Genomic DNA, 14,549 nt, shown 5'->3' with positions numbered 1-14,549 from the left:
CTCTCTCTCTCTCTCTCTCTCTGTCGCGCGCGGAGAGGAGCCACCGGGGTGCATACGGGGCGCCTGATGTCGCAAAAGTCTCGACTAATGCACTTAATTGAAGCTAGAGCCGCCGCATTATGCACCTCCGTTCGCCATTAACGAGCTGTTTCATGCAATCTCACTGAGCCATCGCCCGCGATCAGGCACTCGGCTGAATAATTCTGTCGAAATTCTCTGCATACTTTGTGCATTTTTGGTGATTCATGAATACGCTGTGCATCTTGCAAAGGAAAAGAAACGAAAACTTCAAGAATTTTGCTAAATACGTCAAAACTTCATTAAGAAAATGATATATTTTAATAAATTACATATATATAGTATATAGTATAATGATATATATGATTAATTTAGAGCTATGCTTTTACGTTGCGCTAAATGTAACCATCTAATCTCGAAATTTGTTTTATACAGACGATTAGATGATTGTTTAGCTGTAAATAGGCAAAGACGGTTTTCAGTACGCAATCTATACTGTTCTTGAAGAAATGATAGAAGTCATAGTCTTCATTTCTTTAAACAATTTACCAAGCAAAGTATTGATTTAATCATTAAACACTGAGAAAAAAATATTGTTGCTTCAATTAAATGTGGAATTCCGGGGTGCCAAAAATATAAATAGTTGATTTAATTGTATAAATAGTTGATTCAATATTTGAATTATTAAAACGACTACACTATAGTTGAATCAACTATTTATACAATTGAATCAACTATTTATGTTTTTGGCACCCCGGAATTCCACATTTAATTGAAGCAACAATATTTTTTTCTCAGTGAAGGATTATTATAATACGTACCATTTACTGACGACTTGTTGACTTTTATATAAGTTGGGCATGCACTTATTTACATTTTAGCGAGCTTGTCAGCTTATTAAACGAATAATTAGCGGATATTACACAAATGTAAAGAACTTACTTGTTTTGCATTTAACAATTCATTTATAGTCATAGTTGGCTTATCAATAGATCGCGTTTTCATCAACCCCTCAAGCTAAAGCGTCATTAGATTATTCTCATCCGACTTATCCGAGATAGAACTGCTCTGCAGGCGATTGTTTCGCTTGTAGAAATCACGGTACGGTTCACGGTATCGTTATTTGACGTATGTCACGCGAGTAATCCCGATCGAGAGAGATTGCTCCGATATGCAACCAGCCACTGACCCTTTTCATCCTGTCTGTCGTTTCCAGGTTGGCAGCAGCGCAAGAGGCGGCACAAAGGGACCCTGGATACGCGAGTCAGTATTACGGGAGAAGGTCGAGGTTGACCGGATTGAGGAGTGGTCTCGGTGACTGGACTAGCTTCGGAGGGGAGGTAAGGTGACAATTGCCGATTATCGCCTTTGTTTCCGTTACGACACGAAATGCCGTGATCGTTCGTCTAAATCCTGCAGCCCGTGACGTGGCTTTAGAATCTTCATCGGAGAATCAATCATCTAACGTCTTTGCAGTTGTGCAATTTCTCCCCCGAGCGATCTCTTCGCCGCTTATTGCTTGGGAAGTTGCTTGAAAAGCAAGCTTTATTTCGATGGCTTTGGTCGGGTCTAGAATTTGAACGCAAACTCAAAAGATATTTCAAAATCGTGGATCGTTAGAAACGTACCTACTTAACGATACCACCAGCGATAAGATTAAAGTGACTAAGAAACTGTTTTAAGTACACACTTTAAGTGTAAATTATATTACATGTCACTTTTAAATGTATGAGTATATGGTACATTACTTTTTTAAAATTTTAATTTACTTTGTACGCGCTGTTATTAGCCTGCTATTGAAAGGCCATCGTGTTTGCGGAGTTTTGTTTGAGCAGAACACCGGCACTTTTTCAGGTACCTGGTCTGGTGGACATGGCGCCAGGCCGGGATCAGGGTGGAGGGGCGGGTGGCGGTGGGGGAGGCGGCAAGGGCACCACATCGTTGTTCATCCTTTCGGAGGATAATTGCATACGGAAGCACACGCGCTTCATCATCGAGTGGCCGCCCTTCGAGTACGCCGTCCTGCTCACCATCATCGCCAATTGCGTGGTCCTCGCCCTCGAAGAGCACCTGCCGAACAAGGACAAGACCATACTCGCACAGAGTCTCGAGTCCACGGAGATCTACTTCCTCGGGATCTTCTGCGTCGAGGCGAGCCTCAAGATCCTCGCCCTCGGCTTCGTCCTCCACCGCGGCTCCTATCTGCGCAACATCTGGAACATCATGGACTTCTTCGTCGTGGTGACCGGGTGAGAGTCGAACGCTTATTTGTCAGTAAAGTCTCTTCCTTCGTCCACTTCCGTTTTTTCACCTTTCATTCCCGGTTCCCTCCCACGGATCTTCTATCAGCGATCTTCAAATATTTCACGTTTTTTTGGAGAAAGAAGCTTCCTGAAATTGTCAATTCTTTTTATTGATTAATTATTGAAGATCCCGTAAAATAATATTATCACGATATTCACATGAGAGAGTAAGCGACTTTTCTATTTGAACTTAGCATATCGTTGCATACTACTACATACATTTACCATTACTTACATAAATATAGGACAGATCATTAATATTGATTATTCAAGAGAGACAAACATTGTTTCACCCATTAATTAATTTGCGGTCGAAGCGAGCGACAAAATAAACCTCTTTCCCTAATTACATCCTTATGAGGAAACAAGATGTTGGAGGAATCGGTTCGACTAACATTGCTAAACGAGACGCTCTATGCCTTGCAGGCATAATTAGTAACTTGTATCTAATATAGCGGGATTTTGACGTATTCTGAAATCTACGTGATAAGGGAAAGCGATGGAAAGTATTTTATCTTTTTCTTTAAAAATTGATGTATTATTGCATTAGAAATTAGCCGCATATATGATTTTATATAATTAATTTATTAAAAACCGATATATGAGCGCTGTTTGATCAAACGTAGTTATTACCGTTATAATCGTTTGGAAAATTTTGCTACACTGGCAACGCAGTCCAGAAACTGGTTTCTCCAGCCGTAGGAATTAAGGAAAAACACGCCGATCGCCATATCCGTTGGTCAGATAGATTCTAGAGTGATCCTTGGATTAGGTCGATGACCGTGTTCGCCGAAACAAACGTGGACGTCGACCTGCGTATGCTACGTTCCTTCAGGGTCCTCAGACCGCTAAAGCTGGTTTCGAAAATTCCAAGTGAGTCAGTCAGAGTTCTGCGAAAGAAACAGCAGCGACTTAACAAACACCCAAAGAAAGAAACTCCTGCCAGTAACAAGTCGAGCTAACAAGTCGAGCAGCAAATGACCCAGCTCTCCGCTCCCCCTTTCAACCCCCCCTGTCCACATTGTGTCTCCTGGCAATCTGTGTGCGGTTCTCAATAGTTTACAAACATAGTTTTAATGTCTCTCCGACGCCGAAACTTAGCTCGATCCCTTCAGTTTCGGCCGATTCCGCTGCTTTAGTTATAACCCGGTACGACGTCTAGTTTCGGCAAGCGAGAGCAGCATTGACTTGTCTATATATATATCTATACATTATTACATAGTTCACGTCCTTCTGGCCTCCTGCGTTAGTTTTCTACTTGCGTAATATGACGTCGTACGTTTTTACTAACCTTCGCTTAAAGGCTATGGGTGTCTTAGATCAGTTGACAAAGTTAGAGTTGATGATGGGTAAAGCTAGCTCAGTTGATCGATATTTGTTGGATAATATATAATTTGTATGTATATTTATATATACATTTATATATATATATATGAATTTTCTCTGTGTGCCTACACGTTGTGTTTCTAAGTATCTCGTCTAGATATATATTCTACATTCTTCATAGAAGGATTTGCGTGAACTAGCGATTAGATTTTATGACCAGTTTAGATCTATGCAATTTGATACATATACATTTCAAATTCAAAAAATGCACAGTTACACACAAGGACACCGTTCACATAAGTAGAGATTCTTTGAGAAAAATGTTAAATTTACATATATACAATAATTAAATTTTTGTGCATAACACATAAACTATTTTTTATGATGTTAAGTTTGTTTAATTAAATTTTTGCTGATAGACAGTGACATAAAGAATTATATTTTTTTAAAACGATAACAATCACAAAATAACTGTTGCATAGTTATGTTTTCTTGCAACAATATAGAAGATAGGTGAAATAACACGTTAGTTTTTCTTATATTTTCTAGACATTTTATAATGATTCTAATTCGTTCTGTATGCGTAGAAAAATAAACACGTAGAAAGCAGTCTAAACGCTGTTAGTCGCCAATTGAAATTATTCTCTCTAAATGTTAGGATGTAATTTGAATCGTGTCTGTGTGAAAAGAAATCTATTTATTAATCAGTAGCTGGTATTTCGAGAGTATGCTTTCTTTTTGGAATAAAACGATAACGATTTGGTGGTCAATCGTCTCCAATTTCGTACGCCGAGGATGCGCACTCACGAACAAGTGGACTTACGAATAAGGAAAAAAAGAGAAAACACACACACGCACACAGATGTAATGACCCACAGGGTATATTTAGCGATTAGCTATTTTTAGCTGCAGTTGCGCTAAATAATAGAGCCGACTATACATTGTTAAATGGATACGTGTCCTAGAGCAGATAACGTGTTCAACAGCGAGCCCTTTATTTGTTAAAATCCGTTCCCTTAGAAATTCACGACACAGACCGAATGGTTGCTTTGCGACTCATAATTCTAGAAGATGATCGTCCTCTCCCAATTTCCATACTAGGACTAGTTTTTTCGCTTCTACCGATGTTATCACAAGCTAGCCAGTTTTTCATTTATTGACAATTTTCGTCATTAGCGTTATTTGCAGTGGAGATTTTCCATTTGCTATTTATAGCACAACATGGTTCAATTGTCATTTTAATGGAGAAGAATTCGCGTTCGTGAAGTTATAATTAAAGGCATTTAGTTGTTGCAGGGAAATCTAGTTTTTATTTTATAATCTTCAATACTTATGCAATCCATTTTCAAAATTGAAATAAATCTCTTTCTCCGGTGCTATTTTCAGAATTAGAAAGAATTTAGCACTGAAAGTTGCTGTGAAACATTTTTAGTATTAGATTTGATTCTCATATGTTTCTTTATGTAGGATTGACAAAATAAAAAACAAAGAAAAAGAATAATCTATAGCACTTACTGTCCTTTTTTGGGGATTATTTTAATATTCAAAATTTATAAATCTATTTAAAATTCTCTGGAGTTTATTAAAATTGGAGAATATAATGAGAAAAATAGTTTTAAACTTTCGAATTCACTGTCTAGCAGTGTGAAAAAGACCTAACAGCTTTATATAATATCTTTTCTCTGGATTGAGGCGAATCTTTTCTAAAAGCTTCTGCTATTGGCGAGAGTCAGAAATAGATAAGTGGCGGTCGATGACCGTACGGCGAACTGATATCTTCGAGAAACTAGCGCCGCGAGTTCACGTGTGATTATAGCCACTATCACTAGCTCGTTCCAGCGTTTCACATTCTTCTAGACCTAGATATACAGTATTTTACATAGTCTAGAGAGTGTACGTACGTACATAGATACGTTTACACTTATACATTGATCCTACCCCTTCGCGGTGCTCTTTTCAGTAGAACATTGCCCTATCTCATCGGATCATTTATTTTTGAACATAACATTAAGTTTGATAAAAAATAGTGGAAAATATATTTTTTCAGATATATCTCAAAAATCAATAATTTACAATATTATTTAGTTATTTTTACGATTTTTAAAATTAGTATTGCATATCGAGATATTTGAATAATATTTCTTTAAAAATATAATATTAAAATAAATAAAAATAAAGCCGCAGATTATATAATTTCCTTCAAATTGAGATTTATATATTAAAGAATATAGGAAACACTCGGAAAAATAGAATTAGATATTTGCTTAACAATAAACTCCCCCCTTTCTTTAAATGTCTTTCAACTCTTTAAACATGTACATTTTTTATATTAAGTATTTGACCTTTCTGTTAAATTATAAGGTCCATTTGGGATTCACGGGCAGAGATTGTCTGCTATAGATATAGCTATTTATATCCATTTTGCGCTCAAAGTTTAATTCATCAGAGTTCTTTTGATCTTCCACATAAAAAAAATTCCATCCGATCGTCCCGATAGCATTATCTTCCCGGGCTAGGCTAGAGAGAACGCTAGTTAACCATCTAGTGGACGTAGTATAAGTACTTAATTATTAGTATAATAGAGTAGTAAGTAGTAAAGTATGGCGGGGTGTGTGTGTTTTTGGGGCAGGATCATTACGTCGTTGTCGCAAGGCATACACCTGGAGATGGATCTGCGCACGTTGCGTGCGATACGCGTGTTGCGACCGCTCAAACTTGTCTCCGGCATACCAAGTGAGTAGCGCACCAGAGTACAGATTGGAAAGCGATCGAATTTTTTTTGGGACTCGAGGCTGCTCGGCTCGAGGAAAACCAAAGAGGTCTCACGTTGGCGGGAGAATTGTAAACGAGATTCCGTGAGACCGTCGTAAATAGCGCGTCGAAATAGATGCTCGTATTCACACCTTGAACCTAGCGTCAAAAGTTGTTTCTAAAGTTTATTATTTAAATGAAGCTTACATTTGTTTTGAGCGCGTTAATTGCACACGATCATTAAATTATCGAGTGTACAATACAAAATTACATTATTGAGTGTACTTTTTACATTAGCGATACTAGACGAAGGTGTGAGCGCGGGCTAAGAGCACATTTAGCGCTGTTTCAGTTTATTCATGTATTCTATTGCTATCACATGTTGTGAATAAGAAAAATATCAGTTCGAAAAATGTTTCAAATGTGAAATATCACTTTCGGATGATTACCACTTGGCGCTAAACGTGCGACAAAAATGCGCTCTCGTTGCTCGAGGAAATTTACTTGATAATGAATAATGGATGCTTACGACTCGAAACTTTGCCGTATCTGGGATTTGGGTACCTCGAAGATCGAGTACGATCCGCCGTCGAGAATTACTTATTTCTTGAATAGTGGCTACATAGATTTGAGAGGGAGCGAATTAACAGATATATGAAGTCAAGTAGATCAGAGTTAGATCACATTTAATCGCAGATATATTTATCTATCGCCTGTAGAATGCTTTCTATCGAATTAGCTCGATCATTCGTTTTATGTTAGTAGTATTGCTTAAATAGCTACTACTGAGAGCTCGATGTTGTATTTAGATGCGGCGGAGGTATCCTAATCCTTATTGTCAGATGCAGGATCATTTCGAGTGGCAACAAATGCATGTCTTTTAAAAATTAATTCAAAATTAATTTTGAGTTATTCTAAAATTTAAAATAATTTTTTTGAGAGTATTATAAAATCTAAATAATGATCTTTTTAACAATTGTAAATAATTATTATAATTACCATGAAACAGATAAAATATCCTATTTTTTGCTACAAGCTGATTTTGTGGCTTTCAACAAATATTAATCTTGTGTGTTTATACAAAAAATCAAAATTGCATCACGTGCAATTTCTCGAGCAATGAGCAACGACAATAATGCACGGAAGTTATATCGAGTATAGAATTCCATATCGATCTCGTAGGAACGGTGGTTGGGCCTAATTACTCCTCGGTGATTTTTTTGCGAACAGGTCTTCAGGTGGTGCTCAAATCTATCATCAAAGCAATGGCGCCGCTTTTGCAGATCGGCTTGCTGGTACTCTTCGCCATCGTGATATTCGCCATCATCGGCCTCGAGTTTTATTCGGGAACCCTGCATAAAACATGTTACAGTGTAGAGGACATCAGTGAGTGTATTCGAAGGTTCAGCCTTCTAGAAATTTTTGTCCAAACTATACTGCTTACAATATTGCTTGCTTTATTTTATGTATCTTTTATTTACCACACAAACGATTGAAAGAAAGATCTGCGAAAACCTTTAAGTGTATGAAAATATAATTTGTATTTATGATTATTTAGAAAAAAAAATATATATATATGTTTTAATCTTTGGGCTCCTCAGGCCCATCTTCGCGTTAATATACTTGAGATGTTTTACAATGTTGGACGTTGCAGGTATAATCGTAAAGGAGGGTGAGCAGCCGAGCCCGTGTAGCGCGGACAACAAAAATGATGCCCCGCCCGGGGCCCACGTGTGCAACGCGAACATCTCGACGTGCTTGGAACGCTGGGAGGGACCAAACTCGGGCATCACCAGCTTCGATAACATCGGATTCGCCATGCTCACTGTCTTCCAGTGTATCACTATGGAGGGCTGGACTGCCATATTGTACTGGGTAAAGCAAGAAATATGTTCTTCAGTGTTAAAAAGTTCTTTTCTCTCGTCCTCTTTCTATTTGTTACCGTACCTCTTTCTCTCTCTCTCTCTCTCTTTCTCTGTCTTTGCCTCTCTCATTTTCTCGCTCGTTCTCCCCTTTTTCTGCTAAAAATTCGCCCTCCCGTTTATCGCGCACGATTTGTTTTAACGCAGTATCGTTACACGAAAGATAACATTCTCAAATGTCTGTGTTCCATAGAATGATGTTGCCCAGTCACGCCTTTATTAACCGTTTCGCGATTTGAGTATCGTATTTTTGTATCAAACAATAATTCCTTCCCTCGTCAATTTACCCTTCTTAGAAGAGAGGAAATAATTATCGTGTTATACCAAACTGTTTTAATATACGTGTACTTCCTTCCATCTGCTTCTAAATGTCTCTCTCTTTCGCAATTAATTGTTGATCAGTTTTCACTTCGATGTACTTATACATATATATGTTCGCCTCTTTTCTGTGTTCGGCGTTAGCCGAATTTGCCGGCTTTCGGGTTAAAGAATGCCTTGCGGAAACAGCTAACACTGACGTATATGTTCACCTTGCTCAGTATAACATTGTCAATTCCAGCCCTCTTTTCTCGATGTCTCAATATTCGATGTTAATCCTACCTCTTATTGTGCTTGACCCTTTCGTGACAGAATTAAATTTCTTTAGCTCTCTTAGAAATAGAATTAAGTAAAAATTTTTAGTCTTTTAGCGCTAGAATACGAGTTAAATGCGTAATTTGTGAAGAAGAAGCGCGGAACACATTCTTCCTGCTGATCACGAAAGGGTTAATGTTCAGTCGATGGATCACGGAGGAGAGATTTTAAAATATTTTATTGTTATATTTCACTGTAAACAACAGATTATCTCGAAACCCTTCGACGTAACTCCACCGGCTGTAACACTAATCGTTATTTGTTTACCGAGATTTCGAAAAAAAAAAATCTTCGATTGCCTCAATCAGTTTTTGTAATAGGGTAGCCCGCGGTAAAATGTCAGTCGGAAGAAAATGCCATGTTTCGAAACTACTTAAACATTTTCTATAAAAATAAAGATCTAGTATAGTTTTTAAATTGTAATTTCTACAAAACAAAGATCTAGTATATTTAAACTGTAATTTCGACATATCTTAGTCTAACACGTCGCCTGCCTAGTTTTGTACATCTTATCGTTGTATATTACAGAATTCGTATTATTATAATGATAAACTATTGTGTAATATGATTAAATAAGACTACATTTTCAAGAATACTACGTCGAACAGAGAACTTTTTATTTTACATTGTTATCTAGCTATATATTATTATTATTCAGAATTTTACGTTAGATGGCATTTATTTTCTATAAGCGTTTAAAAAAATTTTAGTAATGCCACGGATGAGTACAATGGTAGTCGACGTGTTAAATAACTGATAACTTATAGATTCTTCTTCGAGATAGCGAGTAGTGAGTAGAGAGATGTAGTGAGTATAGTCTCAGGTCAGTCTAAAAAAAAAATGGCATGTTTCTCTCGTATTTTTTTTCCACGGGTTACCCCCAGTAATACTGAAGTTTCATGAAGCCGACGTTGTCTTGCGTAAATGTGATCGGCAGATTTCCAATCTGCGAGATATATTTTTTAGATCAAATTTTTTCTTCATGTCGGATAAAATTCTTTGTGAGGGGAAATGAATATTATCGAATAACGATAAATAAATTTGAGTTCTCACACTCGGACGATCACATTTATCACGTCGTGTTTGGCGCAGCGAGATTACAGTGCCAGTGCCTCTGTGTCGCATATAACGTTATTAATTAATATACCTTCGGCTGTGTAACCGGTGCATATGTGTATATGCGACGTTGCTTTCTTTATACCGATTCTGATCGAATTTGCAGACAAATGATGCTATTGGCAGCACGTACAACTGGATTTACTTTATACCGTTAATCGTCCTCGGATCATTCTTCATGCTGAACTTAGTTCTTGGTGTCTTGAGCGGGTGAGTATGTCCCTTCTGACAGCATCCCGCGGCCCTTCCGCCCAGAGACAATTTCTGGAGTGACAATCCGGCAAGATCGCGAGGTCGATTACTTCAGAATGATTTTCTTTCCTCGTCAGGGAGTTTTCTAACGAAAGAACGCGCGTCGAACGGCGGGCAGCTTATCGGAAAGCAAAGAGCAAACGCCTCTTCACCACTGCGTTCAGTTCCTACTTAAAATGGATTACTCAAGCAGGTTTTCAATTAGCAGACGTTGCCTGACATTAGTGTGCAATAAACCGTATTCTGTTAGCGTGTTTAGCACAACTGTCATGACCATAAATATAAAATAAATACAATGATTAGTTAATAATCTTAAATATTATTTATTTCTTTTATTAGAAACATTTACTATGGATTTCTCAATTTGTAAATTACGGTTATCGTGATTTAATCTATAGTATATTCATATCATATTTGCGCATATTAATGTATATAATATTGTGCTTTTTGATGAGTGTGAAAAGAATTCACAATTGTACAATGCTGAATACGCGATGAGAATACGATGTAAATTGTATATTTAGAAATATGAATTTTTAGACATTGGCTCGTCTATTTAATTAATGCTAGATATTTAAAATATTTGATTAAGTGAAAATAACGCGTATGCAAGAGAGTAATTAATAATAATAAATCCATCATAATCCCGAGTATGGCTCCCATGGCGGCGTAAGCTAGTTTTGAAAGAATCTACGGAAGAGTATTTCGCAAAGAAAAATATCATTTCTTTTTTAATACTCCCAATGGCATTCTCCTTAAACGAGTAAATATTGTTGACTTATTAAACAAGGCAGTATCGCTAGAATATTAACGGCGGAATGCCAGAAAGTCCTCCGCTAAACTTAGCTTTTATGCTCCTGAGTAAGCTGCCATGTCATCTGTATCACGCTTGTAGAGAGTTTGCGAAGGAGAGAGAGAAGGTGGAGAACCGGCAGACCTTCCTGAAGTTGCGAAGACAGCAGCAGCTTGAGCGCGAACTGAATTGTTATCTCAATTGGATCTGCAAAGCAGGTTAGATCAATCGCCGTAGAAAAAAAACATGTGAATTAAAATGGATTGAACAGGAATTTATTTTACGAAAATCTTAATTGTAGTTTTTAAAGAAGATATGAAGCAAATAACACGGAATTTTAAAACCTATTCTAACCTGAAAAATAAAGCTAAAAACAGACGAAAAAATTAATTGTGCAATAAATGCACTCTATATTTTACTACCTGATTAAAAATTAAATTTCTCAAACATATATATATATTATATATATATTCCCTTATCAATCTATTTTAATTCACTTATTTTGTTAACAATGTGCTTGCAAAAGTTATAGCTCACACTGCTTACGCTAGACTCTTTGCGAGTCGCTTCTTTGTAAATAAAAATATAATAATACACGAATTACTGCTAATACGTAATGTTTACTTTTCAGAGGAGGTGATACTAGCCGAAGAGAGGACCACGGAAGAGGAGAAAATGCACATATTAGAAGGTCCATATAACGCCACGTATATCGATACCATGAATATTCACTTCCATAAAGTCGAAAAGATTTGCGAAGCGAGTTGCATCTCCAAAACGTGCTCGTACATATTTATATAGAATGCACCGTGTACTCAGAGTGCACTCAGAGTGATTCGCATTTCTTTCGACGCAGTCGAATAGATTTCAATTTTTTCCTTCGCTAAAAATGCATTGGATGCCTTATTCTTGGACAAGGCATTTTCATATTTCATGATTTTAATTAACTTTGTTAATAGCTGGTTTAACGGTATTAACGAATATCGATTTTAATATTTATTTTATTTTCGTTTCTTACATGCATTCTTTTTCTCTGGCGATACACTTGCATATGTTACATGCAAATTTTAAATAGTGACATTTTATGGGATTCTAAAATTTACCATGATCTACAATTTGTATTTATATGCGATTTTATTCAATATGAAATATGAATATAAATAATTTATAATAATAATAATAAGAGAAATAGGACTGTTACGATATATAATCAAATTAGAATCAAAGCCACACGGTCCAAGCTTAGATCTTTGACAGCCTTATATTAATTTTCGTGTATTCGGGGAGGGAAGGTTCTTACTTCCAACAATAACTGTTTCAAGTCCGATAAAAAAATCGGCGCGCAGTTAAATAAGTTGGAAAAATATATGTATAGACAATTTAATTATATGATTCATGCTCATTTTATTAGACTCATTTTATTAGAGAACAAAATGAAAGACATCGCAATTATACTACCACATTTCGTAAATACGATTTTTTCGTGATTCTATCAATAATCTTTTCAATCGGAAATTTATACGTTTTGATTAAAAAAATAATTAGGACGTAATTTACAAAGAATGTTCACGTAACTTAATCTACCGCTTTGTTTTGCGCAGTAAGAAGAAAAGCGGCGGCAAAGAAGAAGAAGCTAAAGAATCTTGGCAAGAGCAAAAGCACCGACACGGAGGAGGAGGAGGGCGACGACGACCAGGACGATGGTGAGTTGTATTTGGTCAACTTGGTGTCCAGTTGTGCCAAGTATTCTCTTCTTGTTCACCTCTTTTACATTTCGAGTTGATGATTCTTCGTCAGAATATTCGAACGAACTTGTGAAATCGAGATCAAGTTCAAGTAGTAAGGGTTTTCATGATTTCTCAGTAGTCAGAACTTATGTTATATCAACTAACGATTTCCTCTGGAAGCGTGAAATAATTAAAAAGCAAATTCAATGAAATTTAGAGAAAATTTAATATATACAAATTTAAATTATTTTCTTGTGATTAATATTATCTTAGTAATTAGTCTTGCGAGCTATAAAATTAGCTAAGAATTCAATTTCGTGTTTGGTGAATATAAAAGCTTTGTAATATATTTTTTAGAATTCGTATGGTGCGATGGGAATCGTTGGTTCGAGATTTTGGCCCGCCTTTTCTCTCGTTCTAAAATTTTCTCCATTTATTGGCACGTTAGCCTATTTTCACGTTCATCGACATGTTTGTTAATACCTTTTGTGGGTTTATGCCTGATTTATCTTTCGTATCGAGAGGAAAAGACAAGAACGACGCTGAAAATTATCTCCTTCTAATTTTTGCCGATGAATATTCTAAACACACGCTATCAGATGCTCCTCTTGTTTCAGTGCCTAAGAAAAAGCTCAAAGGTAACTACAACCGTGAATGCCACGACTTTTCGCAAAGAGCTACGTAAAATAAGGCTGTATTCGTAATCTTACATAATTGTTTTATTTTTTGTATTTTTATTTGAGAGATTGTTTGTTAATAATACACACACGTACATGTAATATCGTGCGTACATGATCACAAGTACATGACTTAGACTCGGGCCACCGCTTAGTAAATGAATTACTTGATGCCTATTCACGTATGCAGGATGTATTAATTATCGTGCTCTATTGCACTTAAACACGTAAGAATTAATCTGATCGCATTGAAATCGTAGTTTAATAAGTAATAACGGACCTAGATAATTTTATTGACAGCCCTAATTCTGGTTAAAGATATATTCTTTCAGCGCATATATTATTTAAAACATTTGAAGATCTGACAATTACATCGATATAAGCGTTTAAAGAGCGCAATGATTAAAAATTAATTAAATATCTAAATATCTTTTATGTGAAAATATCATTATTTGAGTTCAAGTGCTCATTTGTAACAGTTATATAATTTTAATAAATAAATTTTTAATGTAAAATTACACATCTTAATACATACAAAATTGTGGTTCGCTCTCTGCTCGCGCGTAAAAAGGATAATTGGCAAAGCATACTTTACACACCCAGACGAAGTATGATCGTCGCATAGCTAGATCACGTATTATATATCATATTAAAATCGCAGGCTGTGATGATTCGTGGTAGAGGATGTAATTATTGCATTCTATATGTAATTATTCGGACCGATTTGCTGCTGATTTTGTGGCTGATATGTATCAATCGAGATCACGCGGATCTTGCGCGAGAGACTGATCGGAGAACTCGGAAGCTAATTCATTTTTGTTTTTAGGTATTGCTTCTATTAGCTGGTGTGGCGATACATGAATATTAGATTTTCTTTGGGACCGGAGACATTCGCACAAACATTGTTACAAATTTTTTTCCAGGCAATTGAATCAAGGAAATAATATATTACTATGTGAATCAGAATTTATCTCACGGGGGGGGGGGGGGGGGGGGGAAGAAAGATAATTATAACACGTAATAATCTTTCT

The 14,549-nt window shown here is 36.4% G+C and overlaps 1 protein-coding gene across 22 annotated transcripts in view; it reads left to right on the top strand.

Annotated features, from left to right (window-relative positions):
* LOC112461730 (voltage-dependent calcium channel type A subunit alpha-1) overlaps nucleotides 1–14,549 on the top strand; it is a 106,883-nt gene that overhangs the window by 53,434 nt on the left and 38,900 nt on the right. For 21 of the 22 annotated variants that reach the window (XM_025027077.1, XM_025027076.1, XM_025027096.1 and 18 more), the window contains 9 exons: nucleotides 1,235–1,358; nucleotides 1,873–2,267; nucleotides 6,277–6,380; nucleotides 7,629–7,784; nucleotides 8,053–8,273; nucleotides 10,176–10,279; nucleotides 11,217–11,332; nucleotides 11,746–11,805; nucleotides 12,716–12,817. In XM_025027077.1, coding sequence (XP_024882845.1) covers nucleotides 1,235–1,358; nucleotides 1,873–2,267; nucleotides 6,277–6,380; nucleotides 7,629–7,784; nucleotides 8,053–8,273; nucleotides 10,176–10,279; nucleotides 11,217–11,332; nucleotides 11,746–11,805; nucleotides 12,716–12,817 — 1,382 coding nt within the window. Of the gene's footprint in view, nucleotides 1–1,234; nucleotides 1,359–1,872; nucleotides 2,268–3,093; nucleotides 3,195–6,276; nucleotides 6,381–7,628; nucleotides 7,785–8,052; nucleotides 8,274–10,175; nucleotides 10,280–11,216; nucleotides 11,333–11,745; nucleotides 11,806–12,715; nucleotides 12,818–14,549 lie in introns of all 22 variants that reach the window. The other variant, XM_025027085.1, reaches the window with a different exon arrangement.

Source organism: Temnothorax curvispinosus, unplaced genomic scaffold, assembly GCF_003070985.1.
Source record: "Temnothorax curvispinosus isolate PA1 unplaced genomic scaffold, ASM307098v1 QBEX01011703.1, whole genome shotgun sequence".
NCBI lineage: Eukaryota > Metazoa > Arthropoda > Insecta > Hymenoptera > Formicidae > Temnothorax > Temnothorax curvispinosus.
The sequence above is the reverse complement of the archived record's forward strand: the minus strand, read 5'-3'. Positions and strand labels throughout refer to the sequence as shown.